The sequence below is a fragment of the Centroberyx gerrardi genome, chromosome 15 (assembly GCF_048128805.1).
Source record: "Centroberyx gerrardi isolate f3 chromosome 15, fCenGer3.hap1.cur.20231027, whole genome shotgun sequence".
In the NCBI taxonomy this organism is placed as follows: Eukaryota; Metazoa; Chordata; class Actinopteri; order Beryciformes; family Berycidae; genus Centroberyx; species Centroberyx gerrardi.
In genome coordinates this window covers 4,257,941-4,279,246 of record NC_136011.1, presented here as the reverse complement: position 1 = coordinate 4,279,246, position 21,306 = coordinate 4,257,941, and the positions used below count along the sequence as shown (strand labels likewise).

Here is a 21,306-nt window from a genome sequence, read left to right as displayed (position 1 = left end):
TTCTGATGAAGCAACAGTTTTATCAAAACATACGACTCTGTAAGTGTCAGAAAAAGACGTTTTGTTTTGCCCCCGCAATGATTGGGTCCATTTGTAATTTTCACCGCTGTAAACCGAAACTGGCCCGGAGAGGCGGAGTCAGGACTTGATATAAAAACGAGCTGCTCCGCCTACATCAAGTTAATAACAAGCACATCCATTCGAATCCTCCCGGAAAAAAAGGGTAACGTTATTGACGTTACTTAGGTTAAATGCACGAGCATGTGCAGAAAGAGGCGAGATAAAGAAAGTGATCGGAATGAGTGTTTACATGATGAAATTTTATCCATCGACCGGATTATGAAAGGGTTATACCACCCCTCTCAAACGGAATGAAATTTCATTCGGATCGGCCAGTTTATTCTGATTGAGGCGTTTATATGAGGCATTTTTATTCTGATTGGGCTGCTATTCTGATTAAAAGGCTCCATGTAAACGCAGCTAAAGTTATTTGTTTATTTTAATTAAAAAAGGCATTTTTGGTTATGTGAAAGAATGTTACAATAAAAGATGTTCCTTAAATCTATATGTTCATTTGCTTTCTATTTATTTAGTTCAATTTCAAAAAGGGCATTTTTGGTTATGTGAAAGTTGTTACAATAAAAGTTGATCCTTAAATCTATATTCATTGCAAAGTATAATGAAGGGCAGAATATAGATTATTTTGGCAGGGCACAAATGGGTCAATACGAAACAAAATATCGGCAGGCTATCGGTATCGGCCGATTGTGGTGTTTGAAAAATCGGCTATCGGTATCGGCCCAAAATTTCCATATCGGTACATCCCTAGATGTTGCCGATTTGTTGTAGTTGTAGGCTGTAGTCAAAATTTGCGCTAAATAAAGGTGTAAATACAGGTCTTTTCCACTCACTGTGTGATCATTTGGCTTGAAGACTTGGATTATGCTGCACTAGCTGTATGGAGTAACTTTATGGTCATTTTTTTGCAATTTTTGGAACTGTAAAGAACCGGTCCCCACCGACTTCAGTCGTTTCGGAGAAGGCTGCTACAGAGCTGTGCTGGCAACCTCCCTGTTCGTTATATGAACTAACAAACTTCCCTGTGTTTCAACTGTCATGAGGGTGAGTAGATGATGACTGAATTTTCATTTTTGGGTGAACTATTCCTTTAAGGTTAGGGTAAGGCACTATTTTAATGTCAAACTACAGCCTGTTTTAGTCATATGTGCTCCGCCTCCCGTTTCACTTGATTACTATGAATGTGATATGAGAACAGGCTCTATCATGATATGAAACCTCTTGCCTATGTCCGCCTGTCACATGACCAGGAGAGTACTGGGTGCCCTTAAACGAGCGCACCCTACTATTGCAAGAGTCGATTCAGCGTTTTCAGTCTGAGAAAGCGGGCCTCCCCTCAGAAAACATTAAGATGAATGATATTTTGGTTTGATTTTACTTTTGTTTTTACCTTCTTTATCCTCATTGCACTTAAAGATATCCATTCTTATGTAACCCTGTTTTTAATTCACATCTGGCATTTTCATCCTTTCATCTTACTGGCTTGTAATTACTGTTTACTGTGAATAAACTACTCTGCAACACTGCAAATTTTCATTGTTTAGAATGAATTGAGTACATTAGCTTAGTTTGTATGTCGATCCGTTTGTGTTTACATCTGTTTAACAGCAATATATTTATTTTCTTTTAACACATAAAAGCTATGAGTCTGAAAAAGTCAGCTAGGAGTTTGAAGACAAAAGTAAAGTCTGGAAAAAAAACTTAACTTCAGAGTTTGAAAGCAGATTAAATACCAGTCAAATAATCAAATAATCCATTATTTGGATGCATCCCGCTTTCTGTGATGCCGATGCGGGTTTAGAATGTATCAGTCGATCTTAACCTGTTTTAGTGCGACGGCACACTGGGGCCAGACAGTGAATTCCAAAGCTCACCCAATCATAGCCAATTCTAGGTCTGAAACGTCCTATTTGCAGGTTCATATGAGGATACAGTACAGCAAAACATAAAGAGCTAGGAGGCATTTTTGTTGATAGGGAATAATCATAGGTCATTGTCATTAAAAAGAGAATGCAATATTTCTTCTCAACACTTATTTTCATCTGACACTGGAACAAACTCATCATGGCACAACAGTGTTCGTCAGATCAGCTTTTCCACACTGATGGGATGCAACATCATAGCGGCAACATAAGATAAATGACTTCAAAGTGGTGCAACAACAAGCGAGTTGGGAGCAACAGCAGGCACGTGCGGTACTGGTGCATATGTTCCACTTTGGCAGATTTTTCTTTTTTTTTTTTTTTACAAACTGCAAAGCTGATTTTACGATTTTGAGCTCAGCCACCACAACGATTTTGGCGGCGACGTGAAATCAAACTCAAAAAACAGTGTATTATTCAGAGAGAGAAAGAGATAGAGAGAGAGAGAGAGAGAGAGAGATGAGGTGAGAGACACCGAGTGTATGGAAAGAGACGGAAGGCTAGAACGTGTCGAAAAATATGGCAAAGAGGAATATGGTAATCCAGTATATTAAGTAATGGAAGGCTAGATAGAGTGTGTATAGTAAGTAATGTTAATGCTATAGACCCCGGTGTGTGATATATTCTGCTCCCAGTGGGTACAGCTGCCTATAGCCTATATTCCTATTCCCTGTAGAGCATCCACACACACACACACACACTCACACACACACACACACAGCAGTAGCCGCGCTGCTGAGAGCTACATTATTCCCTTGCTTCGTAGGCCATGGAAATACTCTGAATTCACTAACCATGACCCAGAAAACACACACATTCACTCCCTCTCTCTCTCTCTCTCTCTCTCACACACACACACACACACACACACAATATAGATATGCATAAACACATACTCACACACTCACATGCATAACCATGCATGCAAAAGTTATTCAGCGCGACCGATCGCACATATTCCGCCGTACACAGAAAATGCATTCGTATCGCTACACACACCGACACACACACTCCTTCGGTGACCACTGCTACTATCGCACAACATGCGTTCGTATCGTCACACACAAAGAAAGCGACGCTTCTCCTTGTCCTCATTCAAGCCTTCACAATACCTAGCGATGGCCACAAAGTGTGATGAACGTCACTGTGCCACGTTTATCTCCAGCTCCACATTCACTCTTTATCTGCTTTGCTTCTCTTCTCGTTCTACAGATGCAGCGATACTAGTGCTGAGACGATTATTCGAGCAATAGAAAGTTAATCGATTATAATTTTCATAATCGATTAATCGTTTTTTGGTCATTTATCAAGTAAAAATACCCAACATTTGCTGGTGGTTACAGCTTCACAAATGCCAAGATTTGCTGGCTTTTCTCCGTTTCATACAATTATTATATGAATACTTTGGGGTTTTTTGGCTGCTGGTCAGTCATCACAATTTAACATTGTTTTTGACATTTTAGAGACTAAATGATTCATCAATTCGTTAGTAGCAGCATTAGTTAGTTGGGATCATTAGTTTTTTGTTTTTTTTGGGATTGCTGTATTAGATTAATGTAATCCTGATCATATTAGTGTATTCCCATTACATGTAAACCTGATAACTTTGCGGTATTCCATGTAATCCTGATCAGATTACTGTATTCCGGTTAACCCATGACTAGCCGACGGCGCTCGTACCTTCGCATTGTTGGGTCTCTCCACTTTATCCAGGTCCTTCTCTCGCTTCTTCTCCTCCCTTTTCTTTTCTCGTTCCTTCTGTGGAAGACAAAAAAAATTGCAGGGGCGGAGGTCAGCATTCCTTTTGTGTTACATAATGCATATTTGCAATAGCACACATAAAGACGCAATCAATTTGTATGCATGGTAAAATAGAGCGTCCACTCACACCAAACATATACATTAAGGTCAGACCGATATGGGTTTTTGAAGGCCGATACAGATACTGCTTAGGTTAAGGGCTTCCCATACACAACCAGTGTACTATTGATCAATTCTTCAATAACTAAGCAATCATTGGCTCATATCCAATGTTTAATAAAAGGCCAATATCAGCCTGATATATTGGCCAACTCATATATATTGGTCTAACCTGAATATATACACACACACACACACCAAACAAACAAACGCTTATGCATTATTTATTCTTTCCCACATCGAAAGAAAACCAAACAATAACGCTAGCGACATCCAACAGTATAGATGCAGTCAGACAATCCTGCAAGACACATCACACTGATAATTGACAGCTTCCTGCTCTCCACAGCCAGCGCTAACACACATAACGCCACTTCAGAAGACACTTCATTCTCCACGCCGCACAACTGCCAATAACAGATGAAAATAAACATTTGATTTTTTTCTGGCCCCGTCTCCTCCCCAGCACCGTCTATAACACTCCAACGAAGTGCATTGAGAGGCATTGTAGCGGGCAAAAAATGCAAAATGTAAATGTAAAACGTATGCATCATTTAAGTGTCACTTTTAGAGATTTTCCTCCTGATTCATTTGACTAAATTACCCATTGACATCCATCATAAAATTATCTGCTGAGGAATACGGGCCCTGATGGCAAAGATTTACCTCCCAACAATCTGAAAACACTTAGATATCATTTTTTAATGCGATTCTAATGCACTCGCTATGCAGATTTAATGTGCATACATTATTACCATATGGAGAGTTGATGAAGTGTTCTCTCAGGTTAACAGTCTTGCTTCGTTATGTGTAAATGGCCTTGTGCTGATGCCAGCCACCAACAGGCTTTAGCTAATAACTGTCAGCATGCCAAAGAGAAAGTGGCTTAAGTCTACAATCTAGCAATTATGGCAGGAATGACAGTCTGTTTCTCTCTGTGTCTCTGTATCCATTCTCAGTTCAGCTACTTTACTGGTATGACTTTAACATTTAAACCATGTTGACGTGATTATTTGGCTTGAAAATATGCACTATACAAAATAATCATTGATATCTAATGATAGGAAACAGTTCCAAAATTGAGACCATTTAGTTGCACAAATGATACGAAAGTCTCTTTAACATCTCTATACCAAACATCCACAAACGAATCCATTTGCTTTCCATTGTGAGCATGAGCAAGGTTGGTAGCTTAGATTTAAAGGCATAAAACGCTGGAAAAAAACAAATGCAGCACAGCACAACAAACCTCAAATACAAAAAGCCTTGGTCAAATGTGTGGGCTTATCTCTGGAAAGCACATCTCTTCGCTTGAATGTTTCGTCGTCTTTCAGCATTCGCAGACTTAATGACAGGAGAGCTATTTTGATCCACGAGACAATCGCTGCTGTTTACATGTACACAGTGTTCCAGATAGTGGCTCATATTCCGGTTAAACTTCAAAGTATTCTTTATTCCTGTATTGAATCTATTCAATTATGATGGACTTGGTGTTTTTTTCAGTTTTTTCATATCTAAGTAAGCTTTATTTTTGTTGACGTTTAATTTAGCAACCTCAGTATCTTATCTTTCAGGCACTGCCAGGCACCAAGTCTCTTACTCTATTAACTTTAAGCTAATGAGGCTAGTATTGGCTAATTTGCTCCTGCAGCATTAGGAGACTATTATACTCCCATCTGATTTTACTAATAAAACAGCTTATTACAAATTGGTTTCTTCCTCCGCATATTGTGTTGGCTATGTCTCTAACTTTGCCTCTCTAATCAGTTCGTGTCAGCACTGCCAGCACGACTCAAAGGAGCAGCGACCCTATGTGTTGTGTCATAGGCGCAATGAATTATAGTCGCTGTAGATCATCAATACGCTTTCTGTGCTCGACAGCATTATGGCTTTGGTTTGTGAAAACTACATCGGCGAGACTCTCCAGGTTTGAATGCCAGCTTAGTGCACCCCAGCACCCGAAATGAAACTAAAATTGACTTTGGGGGCTGTTCCCAAATAAATAAATATATGGGAAACACTGTGAATATGAAGGGAGTATTAGCATGCATGTAAATGTAGCAAAGGAGAGAGTTAACTTTGGCTGTTGTATTTCCTGTTTTGGCCCAGGCAGCAACAAGACAAAAACACATCAACACAACACAAGACAACACAGCAACACAAGATAACAACCCAACACAAGACAAGAAGACAACATAAAACACAACAACGCAAGACATGAAGACAACACCACAACAATATGACAACAACACAAAACACGCAAGTCATCATGAAGACAACACCACAACAAGACAACGCAACAGCACAAAAAGACACACAAGACAACACCGTAACAAGAAAACAAGACAACAACACAAGACATGGAGACAACATTACAAGACGCCAAGACAACACAAGACAATACAAAACAGCACCATAACAAGACACCAAGACGACACAAGACATGAAGACAACACTATAACAAGACGACAAGACAAGACAACACCATAACAAGGCAACAAGACAAAAAGACAGCACAACAACACAACAGTCAGAGTACAGGGGAGACCTGCACCTCCTGTCTGCTCCTATCAGCCTGGGAGGAGGGCGAGATGGAGGGAGGAGCAGCTTCAGATGCCTTCTGCTGAGGAGGGAGGGAGGGGGAGAGAGAGAGAGAGAGAGAGAGAGAGAGAGAGAATTCCAGAGAGACAGAGGGAAAGAGTGACAGACACATGAGAGACAAAACGGAGAAGGGAGAAAAGAAAAAGAAAGAAAGAAAGTCGAACGGAAGATAAATCAAAGAATGACAGAGGGACAAAAAGACGAAAGAGAGGACAAAGAACAGCAGGTAGAAAGAAAGAAACAAGCAGTGACGGCAAGTGGAGAACAGAATAAGAAAAGAGAGAGAGCGCATGAGGGGGGAGGAAAGGGAAGCAGAGAGAAAGAGCAGAGTTAATTAGAGGAATGAAGGAGGATTTTCTACGTTACAGGAGAGTACTCTTTGCTTCAGTAGATGCTGTAAGCCAAGGTTATAGTCAGCCTCGCAGCTACAGAAAAAGGCAAGGGTGTCAAAATAAGGTCACGCGCACACACACACACAGTTATACAGTGTAAGGATGACCTCTATTAACCTGCCGTTGACCTGTGAGACAGACAGGGAGCAGGGCTTGGATCCAGCCTTGCAGTCAACCAGCAGTTTTCATTTCTTAGCTTCTCAAAGTATTTCTTCGAATAGAAAACGGCGATCAAATAAGGTAAACATGTCGCCCCCTCCTCCACCACAACCACCGATGATGTAGTTGCCCCTCGGGCCAATCAGCAACAAGTAATACAAATGTTAAGAAGGTTGAAGTTTCAATTCTGTCAGAAACTCAAACTGGTGAAATAAGCTACCCAAAATGGCAGATGGTTCTGGAGCTAATATTTGTAGGATAGCTGGATATGTGCGCCAAATTTCATGTCATTCCAACTTGCTGTGTGGGAGATATGACTGGTTATTAACATTTTAAAATTTTGACCTGTAATTGTAGAGCCCCCATTGGGCCAATCGGTGTTATTTTGAAAATGCCAAAACCCAGTGGTGAAATGCATCATTCTGCAAAAGTTCAGTCGCAAGAACAAGTTCCTGAAGTGGTTTGAAGTGGTTTTTCTGAAAGCATTTCCTCCTCCTCTTGTGTTCGGAACTTGCTAAGAACTCTGTCAAGTGGAAGTGCTCTCGCCGGGCTCTAAACTTACGGGGGCAGGGAAGATATGAGCATAGTTCCGGTCTACAGTCAAGCGGTCCAAGCGGTCCACAGTCAAATCAGGATGGATTCGGTTACCGATAATGCATATTGTGTGACAAATGGACAAATGGCCAAAAAGAATAAACGAATGGACGGAGACCAATCCATAGTTGGTCTCCACTACCCCCACCTGCCAAAGTGAGTAGCACAGCTGACAGACTTACAAGCCCCAACCAAAATTGACCAGCATTTTGGTGGTGATGTAAGACAGCCAAGCTCAATATGTATTTCTCCACAGACAGAGATGATCACAGTGCCAGATGGACAGAGAAACAAAGACGAGGTGTGGAATGGATGGGGGAGGGAGGGAGATACAGACAAACACAACAAACATAATTCCCAATTCCACATTTGCATGCATGGCGTATTACCCACTGTCATGTCCGAGAGACTTAAAACCAAGTTAAGGCCTGGTTTATGCTTTCTGTGGTTTGGTGCGCACAAGCTCCATAATGAAAGCGGACGTGCCATTCACAAACCTTGAGCATTCATGCTTCACACACATGGACAGTTCTGGCCGCTTTTGATCTGGACCCTATTTTCTAATCTTTCTCCATCACACCGATGGAATCTGACAAAACCTTGTCAACTGCTTCACTATAGAGCTGCTTACGCCTTGCTTGCCTGAGCGTGACGCTCTCCAGTAAAGTCATAACAGGCCAAAGGATCCCTCTGGTCATGCCTTTCTCGTACAGTTTTGATGCTACTTTGGCCATTGCTTCAGCACTTCCTCGTTTATTCTGAAAATTAAATATATACATGTTTCATATACATGTGAGCATCGGGTTGAAAAAGATGCTTTGGGTACTTTTAGGGTTGATTGCTTTGAGCGTTCATTGACCCGATAGGAGGAGAGCCGCGTATGCAGCTCTACAGTGAAGCATTTGATGTGATTTTGGTCAGAATCGAACAGCATGAGGGAAAATGATGGAAAAATAGGTTCCAGGTCGAAAATTGCTGGAATTATCCTTTCATGACAAAAAAAACCTACCCAAAAATAAACGGAAACCCACCGGAATCGACCAGCGCTTCCAGTTCCATCAATTGTAAAACTAAGTATGTTTACTTGGATGAGGAGCAGGGACAGCTTTGTTTACTGTTATTAAGACAAAGACGGTGTTAAAGACAATGGTCTCGTTTTTAAAATACCATGCAGGAAAGCAATCTTTGACAGAGGCGCGTCTACGTCAGCATGATGCCGTCCGCGTCATTTCAAATTTCAGGTGGTGCAAATGTGGCCGCTGCACCCCGCCGCTTTGGCTGAGCGAATCACAGCCTGCGCTCATTAGCAACTAACTTTTGAAGGCAGCCGGGGAAAATGTGTTTGCAGAGAGAGCAAGCTTACATCACTTCCAACATCAATCCCTCCTCACCTCCTTCGCTCCCTCCTCCCTGCCGCCTAGTTTCCTCCCACGCTCCTTCCCTCTCTCTCTAAACTACCTAAGGGCGGAAACACACACTAAGTGCTCCTTTCTGAGGGCAGAACAGAGGAATCTTTCCTCCTTTTCTCATCTCTCTCCATCTCCATCCTTCTCCCTCCCTCCTCCGCTGTTAAGCCATCAAACGAGTGCTTGCTCTTGTTGCCTGTGGTGGTGAAAGGAGCGCAGCTGAGATGTGAATTCAGAGCATTTTCTTCCCCTACTTATTCTGTTGACGTCTTTTGGGGGCTTTTTTCCTTCCCCCCCCCCCCCTCTCTCAAAACTTCCTCCTCTTCCGACTTTGATGCTGCCGTCGGAGATGCCGACGCAGCACTAAACAGGCACAGATGGGCCGATGATGAAGATAAAGGGAAGGGAGGCTGGAGGGAAGGAGGGAGGAGGGAGAGGAATAGAGGGAGAGGGGGCAGAATGATAAAGAGGGGATAGATAACGAGAGTAGTGGGAGCTGGGTGAGAGAGGATGAGCAGAGGTTGAATAGATATTAAGAGGTAGAGATAGTGGTGTCTGGCTCGCTGCTGTGGCGAGTGCTGATAGTGAGGCAGAAAGATGGTAGCATCTCGGCTGAAACGCATCTGCTGGGCAAACCCTTAACAGCTTAATTTCTGTTGTTACAAAGGAAATTGGCAATAACAGAATGGAATAGCTGTACAGAGACTAATACAGAGAGGAACAGGGAGGCTTGGCAGTAGTTTAGCTTTCTTGGGCTGTAATATAATCAAAAAATGTTCCTCCTAATCAGTCTAACAATCACGGCTGCTGCCGTCGTTGGAGAATTGGCTGCGCTCAAATATTGGCTACATGTATAACAGCCACGCTCAAAAAAGACACACATTTGGAAAAAAACAAAACAGGTTGCATGTGTGGATCCTTACAGTCAGAGACAGTATTATAAAGAGGAGACAGGGCACTCTATCAGTTTTGAATGGGAAAGTCCTTAACACTAAAGATGGCGGCACCGACAACATAAGACATGCCATCAGCAAAATTGGCCACTCGACGCACCCCTGTGCGCATATCATCAAGAAAATCCCCCAATCATACTTTCAGGTTCACGTAGTCGCAGAACTCTTATTTACGACAACTGATGCAAGTGGGGTGCAACAGCGCCCGTACAACTTTGACAATAATTTGAAATAACATTCTAACAACATTATATTCCCAGATGTTACCGTCAGCTCCCTACTGTGGACTGCATACATGACATAACTGTTTACAATACCACGGCAATGACAAGTGTGCGGGACTGCCGTAAACCAGACTGGTCTTGACTGTTGTAATCTCACTGTTTCGTGAAGCAGTGGAAGGTGCATGCGTACAAGCAGCGGTAAGTGGTAAAAATACATTTTTCCATGACAACAGTGTCTTTTGGAAAAAAAATTGCCAGTGTTCCTAATGATGAAATGTAAATGATAATATACATGTCAGAACTTTACATACAGATGACTCCTCATTCAAAGAGATAGTAGTCTTGTCTTGTTAGTCACAAACATGCTGCCCAGGGGGCGTTACCAAGATGGTGCCCGAGTGAACAGACTTCTCTTAAAAAGGGACTTTGCTTACAGTAACATTATAGCTAAAAGTTAACAGTCTGATAAGGTACACTTAACTAACTGTCATGTCTTTAGCCCTAGGGTCCACTCCAAAACACTAGAGACAGAAAAGTCAAAAAGAGCCAGCTGAGTTAACCTGAACAAACTGTTGGATTTTGGCTTTGTTAGCTAGCTAACTAGCGAGTAAGCTAATTTAGCAAAGCACCTACTAGCCACTATTAGATGCCCAAGGTACTAGTCATGCAGCACTAGCTAATACACAAATCAGATGTGTTAACAACAAGAAAGTCATAGTTAGTTGACCAGATACTGGTTAGGTAGCAAACTAACAAGATAACATTATTTAAACATAAAATCCAGCAGTTGTATCAATGGCTAGGTTTACATGCACAGAATAACTTAGCTATTGAACAGACTCCGGTCAAGGTCTTATTCAGGTTAAGCTGTTTACATGTGCCTTTTATGTCCTGCAATTGACTCTCCATGTTGCCATGAATAAATATAACTTATAGCAGAATATTCCTGTCCACCTGTGATGTCCCATCAATAGATAGAACAGTCTGTCTGCAAATGTTGACTGAGCAATAATAGGTTACTCCAATACAGGGGAAAGAAATGACGATCCCACTAGTAATTGTGAGTAATGTTGACGACTATATTTGTGGCTCATATCAAAATCTACCCCTACAGACATGACTACTAATGTCTATTGGAAGAGTAGTAACAGAAAAATGTCCTTCCATTTCATTATTGTCTTATTCCACTGTAATTAAGGTTTGGTGGTGGGACCTAACACACTCGTAGATGGCTGGCCCCATCCTATAGTTGCCACTATCTCCATTCCATTACTTTTCATTCCTTTGCTACTGATGGGAGCGGTGCCATCAAGTAAAAGTGCCCATATCAGTAGCAATTCTAGGACATGCGCAGCATTAGTCAGTGGGGCATTAAGGTGACACTTCAACCCTGCTTTTACATTGTGCTGCAAAATGTGGAACTTTTTAAAATGAGACTTTAAAAAAATCGAACAGTTTCACAGCCTGGATCCTTAATATTTTTGAAATATTGAATGATAAACTATGTAAAAGTCCCCGTACCTTTAATCACCATAAGTTCAACAGAAGATCCAAACCTGCCTATATCAACTACATTTCTGGGGACAAAGTGGAGCAATAACTGATGACTGAAAAGATATTATTTTGTCAATGTGATAAATTAGTAAGTGGATGTAGTGCTTTTTGCTTGATTTTGCTCTCCTACCACTATGATAAAAACTACAAGATCAGATTTGAACTGAATTAGGCTATGGTGCCACACCTCGCCATATCCAACTGACACCCTTGTTGTTGAAATTAACTCTTCAATTACAGTGTAATTACAGAGAAACGTAGCTGTAATCGTTAATGAAACTCCATGACCATAACAGGGCCCGTAAGCTGCCTGTGTTGCTCTCTTGTGACATTTCTAGGCCAATCGCCGGCCTCATCACAGAGGGTTTGCAAGATGCACTGTGATGCCTGTGATATTGAAATAATGTGCGGCACTGACACACACAAACAGCACCTCACTCATGGCAGAACAATGAACTCATGGATGGGCAAATACGATGGAGCGGATGTGCTCATACACTCCCTGTGAACAAAGTAATGCAAGCTGTCCATCACACAGGGACTCTGTTCTTGCTCTCACTGTCTCTCTCTCTGTCTCACACACGCACAAAACGACACGCATGCACAAGAGCATGCAACCCACACGTGTGCAGATTAGGGTTCGACCGGTAAGGGTTTTTGAAGGCCAGTAGCCAATATTTTCTGCTGATATTCAATAGCTTTAAATTTGAACATTCCTATGCCCAAAAAGTATTTTAAAATTCAGTGTTTTGCCCAGAATTATATTCTTCTCAAGGTGGAAAAGCCTCTGAAACAGCATTTAGACCATCATGGGACACTAAAACTCTCCACTGAAACCCAGGATGATAATAATAATCATAACAGTAGTTGTGTGGAATCTAATCAAAATGTTTCATTAGAATTTACTCAAGTTAAAGGCTTCCCATAGACAACCAGTGTAGCATTGATCAATTCTACAATAAATATGTAATCAATCAAACTGCATCATATACATCATATCAGAGGTGTTCTGCACTGATCATATCCAGTATTTAATAAGTCCAATATTGGCCTGATATATCAGCAAACAGATAAAAATATCCATCTAACCCTCATGAAGATACGTACAGAAACACAGATCTCTGCTACTCTACTGTAAGTGCTCAACAAATGAGTCACAGAAACACCAATTCCTCCAACTGAAGACACAGGCACACATAAATACACACACACACACATACATACAGAATATAGCTCAGGGTTACTGTAGCCCGCCCTCTCCTCCTTCTCTCTCCATCTGCACGAAACGGCTTAAAGTGATAATGAGTTGTTTTTAATAATTAATTTGCATATAAAAGCCGAGCCGTCTGTGTGGGTGGCAGAAACAGATCCTAGATCACAGTCTGGCTGCTGGCGACGCTTCAGAGAAAGACAAAGAGAAAGAGAGAGCGAGACGGGAGGCGAGAGAAAAGAGAAAAAGAAAGACAGACTGAGAAACAGACACACAGAGAGAGAGAGAGAGAGAGAGAGAGAGAGAGAGAGAGAGAAAATAAAGATGTGTGAGAGAAGACTGCTGTGAACAGGACATTTTGCATTAATGCCACCTATTTGCTGTGTGTGTGTGTGTGTGTGTGTGTGTGTGTGTGTGTGTGTGTTTTCATTTCCCTGCAATCCTTTTTTACATTACGCTATTTGGTGTGTGTGTGTGTGTGTGTGACTGCTTGAAAGTGTTTTCCAGTGTTTCATTTCCCTGCAATTTTTTTTACATTAGCGTACGCTATTTGGTGTGTGTGTGTGTGTATGTTTGAGAGTGTTTCCCAGTGTTTTCATCTCCCTGCAATTTTTTTTACATTAGTGTATGCTATTCGGTGAGTGTGTGTGTGTGTGTGTTTGTTTGTATGCATGCGTTCCCTGCAGGTTTTATACTGATGTAGAGTATTTGGTGTGTGTGTTTGTGAGTTTTGTCTTGGGTTTTCATTTCCCTGCAGTTTTTTTTAACTTTAGTTTAGACCATTTGGTGTGTGTGTGTGTGTGTGTGTGTGTGTGTGTGCATATAAGCCTTTGATGCCATACATACCGCCAGAGGTACCGAGTCAAATTGCTAGCAAGTGTAATGGCCCACGGTTTTTTGGGGGGAATAATATGGGCTTTGGAGGCTCACTGATCAGAGAGGTATACCTGAACACACACACACACACACACACACACACACTCAGAAACCATTATTTCACACACATAGACTGGCTAGCATTCACACGCCCACGCATAACTCGCAGGGCAGAAGCAACCCACTCGCTAACACACTCAAATACACACCTCACACAGATAATCTCTCTGGACACAAGACAAGGATCTGCACCCACCCACCCACACACCCACACACCCACACAATCACATGCTTTCTCCCGCTTCATCCCGCACAAAGGGACGTTGATTACTCCCTCCAACACACACACACGCACATATCTCCGCTTTCTGATACAGACCTGTATGAGAAGATAGCTTTACAGAGAATTTTTAAAAGGTTATTCTGGAACTCTCCGTATCAGATCCAAAAAAGCCTGAATGGATTCAGCATTAAAAAGGGATTTCACTGCCTTTCCAGGCATTTAGGCTGAGGAAACATCACCAGTATGACAGGATAGAGGCATTACCAGGTGGGTTGGCGACTCTAAAACACACATTTACAGGCTTGATGAATGAAACGCAAGGCTACTGGGAGACAACCGTGAGTCCCTGGCAAGGAAAAGGCAGGACTGGAACTCATTCAAATGCCTTATGTAAAGAAAAAGATCAAATATATGATAAATAGTTATTAGTTTTTTGAATAGTTTCCTGCCAAAATGCACGTGACGGGGAATCACACATATTTGAGAAGTTAAATATTAAACTTCATAACAAAGAGTGTGTGGAGGGGGGGTTTCGATACCACGGGAAATACCATGTGCAGAATGCAGAGTGTTGTGGATACTCACCGGAGCCACGAGCAGGGCCTCCTTGTCGTAGTATTTCTTCCTCTCGTACTTGTCCCGGATGAACACCTCCACGGCTCTGAGGGTCGGGGGGGTTAGGGACTGAAACGCTACACAGAAATACTCACATAGACTTCCATACATACACACACACACAAAGCATACACACGCGACAATCACCAACATACAGTATATTACTCTGTCTATTTCCTAACACTTTGCTCTTAAATGATTGTTCTACGGTCAAATGGTGCTATGGGTAAATTACTTGGCTATGTAAAAATCCACGACTGTCCATGAGGGCTTCCATAACCTAAAAATATTCTTCTTTCCTGGTTTGTTAATGTTGTTTTTCTAAAGGGGTGAACAGTCTGGTTTTTCATTAACGATGGCAGTAGTGATTGGCATGCGTTGTGGAGTTTAGACAGGGATTCATCTGTTGCCATTGACAAAATGCCATAACACACACACACACACACTCTCAACCTCACCACACGGCGCCCTCAAACCCAGGCACTACATCGGCCCTAATCCCGACTCTCTTATCTCCTCATTTCAGCGGCAACGCTCCTGTCGGATCGAGTAATAGACTTCAAAACATTGAAAAATGATGACCACCCGCACCGGGCGTGCTGCAAGATAGGCTGGGAGAGATAGGCTGCATCTCAAACAGGCCGTGTATTCATTACCGCTGACTAGAAACAGCGGAGCGGATGGGATGTTACGGCACGATACGCAGCCCGGTGGCTAAATGGAGGGCCAAATGAAATGTTGGTTATGTACAGATGACCGCGGGGGAGGGTTGGATGAAGAGGAATGCTATGCCAGCAGAGGACCTACAACACACACACACACACACACACACCAAATAGTCTACACTAGCGTTAGACTGATATTTGGGGCCAATATTGGCCAGATATCAGCCACATTTCAGCTTACATTTTAGCCCTGATACCAATATCACCCTTAATTACATATTTATTGCAGAATTGATCAATAGTACATTGGTTGTCAATGGGAAAACGTTAACCTGAACTGATTATAAAGAGACAATTTGATCAGATTCCATAAAAGTATGCTTTGATATGTTTCATTATTCTTATTATCCTTATTATCGAGGGTTTCAATGGAGAGTTTTAGTGTCCCATGATGGTCTAAAGGCTTTTCCACCCTGACAAGAATCCAACTCTGGAGGAAACACTGAATACTTGAACGTTTTTGATTTTTTTTGTGGCATGCAAAAGGTTAAGATTGAATACTGGTTCAAAATATCGGCTATGCTTATATATCAGCAGCTTCAATCCAAAAATATCAGCATCGGTATTGACCCTCAAAACCTAATCTGTCAAACCCTAGTCTACACTAATATAAACAAAAACTGCAAGGAACACACACACACACACACACATACACACACAATCAAACAGTCTACACTAATGTAAACAACTGGGAAAACAAATCAGACAGGCTCCATTAATGCAGGAGTTGATGAAAACACAACAGAAAATACGGCAGGGGAATCAAACTCTGTTTTGTCATTCACATACATAACCACACGCTGAAATGATGTCTGATTTTAAACATACAACACATAGAACACTCTCTCTCTCTCTCTCTCTCTCTCTCACACACACACACACACACACACACACACACACATCCAGGCAGTGCCTCCCCTAATCCTGGGTCTGTTATCTGCTGTTTTCAGCCAGCGGCGCTGCTGTCAGGACGACTAATGGACTTCAAAAGACTGAAGAATGATGACCACCCGCACAAATGGGCCTGCCAGATACAAGATAGGGTATTAGAGCAGCGTTTCAAACAGGGAGATTATTTATTTCAGCCCGGTGCTGTAAATATGAACATATGCCATTACGATAACCACACAGCTGTCTCGTCTTGTACCGCGGAAAAAAGGGCAGACCGGAAAGCGCCGTTACGCCGCGGTGTGAGCTAACATCGCCGGAGGTGTCGCGGTTAAATGTGTGGAACGACGATTACGTAGCGTGGCCTGTCACTTTTTATTTGGTGCTGGAAATGATTCTGGATCTGCCGACGGAGAGGAAGTCTGATGATGATGGTGAATTAGATTCGATACTGTCATTTCTCCGTCTTGTCGCAGCATCAGGCCCATTGCAGGTGTGATCTCAAGCAGGGTTAGACCGATATATATCGCTTTGCCGATATATATCTGCTTATTAGTTAGGCAGCATGTTTTGTCAACTAGAGTTGGCCTGATATATGATATAGATATCAGCCTTTTATTAAAATCAGATCTGGTCCAGTCAGTGTCATCCACCTCTGATATGATGCAGTTTTTTCGATTGCATTTGTATTGTAGAATGGATCAATACTACACTGGTTGTCTATGGGAAGCCTTTAACCTGAATTGAAACATTTTGATTGGACTCCACTTAAGTATGCATGAATATGTCTGAATATGAGAAACTGAATTCCTGTAATTTTTGGGCATTAAAATGGTCAAATTTAAAGATAATGAATATTAGCACATAATATCGGCTATCAGTATCAGTATTGAACATTAAAAAAAATCCAGACCGGTCTAAGCCTATTGTCAACATTACTTGCAGGAGATTTTAACAAAATATTACTGTTCCAAAACTGTGGATTTGCATAAGTGTTGAGTGTGGGACTTGCCTCTTGTAGCACTCAGCACCTTTGAAACAAGTTTGAAGTCTGTTTGAAACAAGCCAATGACATCTAAGTTGACACATTCTTTTTAAACTGCAGTTTTGAACAGATGAAAAAAAATGTACGCCGATGCTTTTGTTCAGTTGGCAGGATATATCGGTTTGCTGAGAGAAGGAAATGCTGGATCCTTGTGATTTTTTTGTTCGAATTTAGATGCTGAAAATCTGGCAGCTTCAAACCTAAAAATATAAAAAACTGGACCCATTATCGGTCTAATCCTATTTGTCTTCATGCTCGATTTTGGCTAAAATGTGATGGGAGGCAAACACACACACAGATATAAAATGGAAAAGAGGCAGGAGGAGGATACTGGTCTGTCTGCGGCCGTCTGAAGCTGTCTGGCAGGTGGGCTTCATACAGCTGCCTGGCCCTGGTGTTGCCCATGTCCACCATACTCTGGAAGGGAGAGAGAGAGAGAGAGAGAGAGAGGAGAGAGAGAGAGGAGAGAGAGAGAGAGAGAGAGAGAGAGAGAGAGAGAGAGAGAACAAATAAAACAGAGAAAGAAACAAAGAGAATAGCAGAAAGAGGGGAAAATGTATGTCAGTAATACAAGGGAGTCAATTGGAAAAACTCCTTTCAAAATGTGTCAAACACACACACAGCAAGTTCTTTCAAACATCGCATTTGCATTCAAGTCAATTTGCCCACAGGGGTGACTCCCTTCCTCCTTCCCTCTGACATGCACATATACAGAAACAAACACACACACACACGAGCGCGCGCGCACACACCCACACACAGAATGAAAGACACACTAGTCGCATGTGTCAAGGCTAAATTAAGAGGAGGGTGATGAATGGGATGATGATAGGAGAAGTGGAGACGGAGTCGGAATAATCAGCCATCCAGAATTAATTAGTCATTGAAAACGGCGATTAACATTCAGAGAGAGACCCTTTCTACTCGCACTCAACTGATGGATAGGCACTGCCTTGAAGACACACACACACACACACACACTGACACTCCTGTAGTACACACGTACACACACAAAACAATTGGAAATATTAAATTAACTACTGCATTATTTAATAAACTACTAGCATGCTCAGGTGAGTTCCACACACACACACACACTAAAACACACACACAGACAAACAGCATGGATATAAATGAACTACTAGCATGCCCTTGTGAGTTGCGCGCGCGCACACACACACACACATACACACACACATGCTTACGTATTCTGTTGCTTAATCAGTGTGGCATGCTAGTCATCCACAAAACACACCCATACACACACCAACCACCTTCTATAGTTGTACATGCATGTGTGTGTGTGAATATGTGTTGCTGTGCATGTGGATGCATGTGTGTTTAGCGACTATATGTATATTTAAGAGCATACTGGAGTGTGGATTGCATATTCGCCTGCATGTGTGTGTGACAATGTGTGTGTACGTACATGCTTGCATGATGTGTGTGTGTGTGTGTGTGTGTGTGTGTGTGTGTGCATGCACAACTCAACTAAGCATGGCAGTAGTTTATTCATAATCCAGTAATTATTTCAATATACAGTATATGTACTATGGGGTATGTGTGTGTGTGTGTGTGTGTGTACCTGGATCTGTTCAGGGGTCCACTGGTCCAGGTTGACAGATTTGACTCTGGAGATGTGGACGCCCAGGTTGCGGTGGATGCCGGCACAGCGGATACACATGAACACCCCTAGGTTCCAGGATGCCCATCGTGGACCTGGAGGGAGGAGAGAGAGAGAGAGAGAGAGAGAGAGAGAGAGAGAGAGAGAGAGAGAGAGAGAGAGAGAGAGAGAGGAGAGAGACAGAAAGGAGAGAGAGACAGAGAGAGAGAAATTGATTTTTGCACTAGGCAAGATTTTAATGTAAAAATCCAGCTGTTTTATCGGCGTAAATCACAAAGTGGGGCTGAAACAGAGAAGAACGTTCCAAGAACCAGAAGTTCATGTGAAAAGATAAAATTCCAAATAATATTCAACCCCTCGGCCTAAATTGTCTCACTGGAAAAACTCTTCAGCATTTCATAACATCCACACTTCCACTTTAGGTTACAGTGAGACACTTTGAATACATTCGTATCACAATCGCTAGAAAGTATTATCCCAGGTCCCTTCAACACATCTTAATAGGACTTAAGTGAAATCCAGATACAGGAGCGCTAGTCTTTTGATACTTCAAAGAGGAGTTGCCTTGGTTTTTTCTTCAAGTTTTTTTATCACATCTTAATAGGATTTTAGAGTAGAGCGCAGAGTGGAATGCATGTGTTACTTACGGATGTCATTTGATTCCTGTTCCTGCGATTTAAAAAAAACAAAACAACAACTCCATCACTATATAAAAAGCATATAAGGTGCACTACTAACTATTTACTAAGTTAGTGAAGAAATTGGACAAAAAAAACGAATAAAAAGTGCATTGTTTGTGGTAATTTTGTAGCACAAAACAAAACTTAGTACTATAAGATGATTTTTCATATCCAGTCTTTAAAAGACATAATTGAGAATCCATGTACTTTAATGTGAAAGTGATAAATAGCTTCAATTAAACTTGGCTGTCAGGTGAAAACCTCATATTTCAAAAATGTTGACTTAAGGAACTAAAGTAGTTCGGAAGTAAATTAAGCCTTGTTTTTAGCTTGATGATGGCACTTTTCAGTTTGACCAATGGGTTTTTGAAAAGGTTTCTTAAGCCCAGGGGTCGTAGAACTTTCTCAACCCATAGAGGAACCATGTAATCTTCCAGTCAAAGTTACAACAGGGGCACAGAGGTGGAACCAGCTAGATTTGAGGACGTGCGTGGAGTCCATTTTCCCTTGCTAGGAAGAGGCCGCTGCAAAAACAGCCAGTGCGAGGTTATGTAAAAGCCCAGGCAGAGAAGCAGAAATCAGGCCACGAGCCGCTGCACGGTCGAGAGGAAGTGAAGAACCTCCAGGCAGACGAGTGTTACTTTTATTCTTGTTGACACACAATCGTCTCCGCCAAAGACTGTTGAGAGAAGGGATGGAAATTTTACCAGCCTGCAAGCGACTGGCTCACACTGGTCAGTCTGAACCAGGGTTTGACCAATATGCGTTTGTGAGGGCCGATACCGATATTTTTGAAGTCGTTGATTAGCCGTTAATTTGACCCGATATTCAATATCTTCAGAAGGGCATTAAGTTCCAACACAAGCCTCTGAAACAGCATTTAGACCATGGGGCACTAAAACTCTCCACTGAAATCCAGGATAATAAAAAGAATCACTTCAGGTTAAGAGATTCCCATAGACAACCAGTATAGCATTGACCAATTCTACAATAAATGTGTCATCAAACAAACAGCATCATATCCATCATATCAGAGGTGGATGACACTGACTGGCTGATCTGCTTTACAATACAGTATATCGGCAAACTTACACTGTATATCAGTCTAACCCAAGTCTGACCTAGTACAAAATGATCCTAGCTTCCCCCGAATCTCTGCGGGGGCGAATGGGAGATGGCGTGGAAATGACAGCCAAATAGTTTTACTGGGCTAGTGGCCAAAGTCCCTCGGTGCCGTCTTTGGCTCTATCCTCATCCAGAGCAATTCTTCGCAAGTACCGCGAAGCTCAGTATCTGTCAATATGATAATTGGAAGCGACCTAGAACAGAACAAGTGCAAAGGATCAACTATTATGGATCTGGGCTACATAATACAGTGGTGTAGGAGCGCCGGCCGGATGACAGCAGCAAGGGGCCCCGCAGTCCAGTGGGCTTGCCGGTCCAGTGTAAGAGCATCAGCGCGTTAATGCAGTGGCACTAATGCAGCAGTCGGCCTAAAGCGGAATTAAGGGAGGGATGACTGAGTATTAGGCCTAAATCAACCAGCTCAGCCAGTGT

At 42.1% G+C, this 21,306-nt stretch overlaps 2 protein-coding genes across 3 annotated transcripts in view; both read right to left on the bottom strand.

Moving 5' to 3' along the window:
• The window catches only part of sdhaf4 (succinate dehydrogenase complex assembly factor 4), a 369,114-nt gene that overhangs the window by 205,813 nt on the left and 141,995 nt on the right, over positions 1-21,306 (bottom strand). The window lies entirely within an intron of this gene.
• Positions 1-21,306, bottom strand: part of smap1 (small ArfGAP 1) — a 103,162-nt gene that overhangs the window by 64,536 nt on the left and 17,320 nt on the right. For both annotated transcript variants that reach the window (XM_078288575.1, XM_078288576.1), the window contains exons 2-5: positions 19,031-19,164; positions 17,777-17,862; positions 14,758-14,833; positions 3,681-3,758 (exon numbers count right to left, since the gene is read on the bottom strand). In XM_078288575.1, coding sequence (XP_078144701.1) covers positions 3,681-3,758; positions 14,758-14,833; positions 17,777-17,862; positions 19,031-19,164 — 374 coding nt within the window. The remainder of the gene's footprint in view (positions 1-3,680; positions 3,759-14,757; positions 14,834-17,776; positions 17,863-19,030; positions 19,165-21,306) is intronic.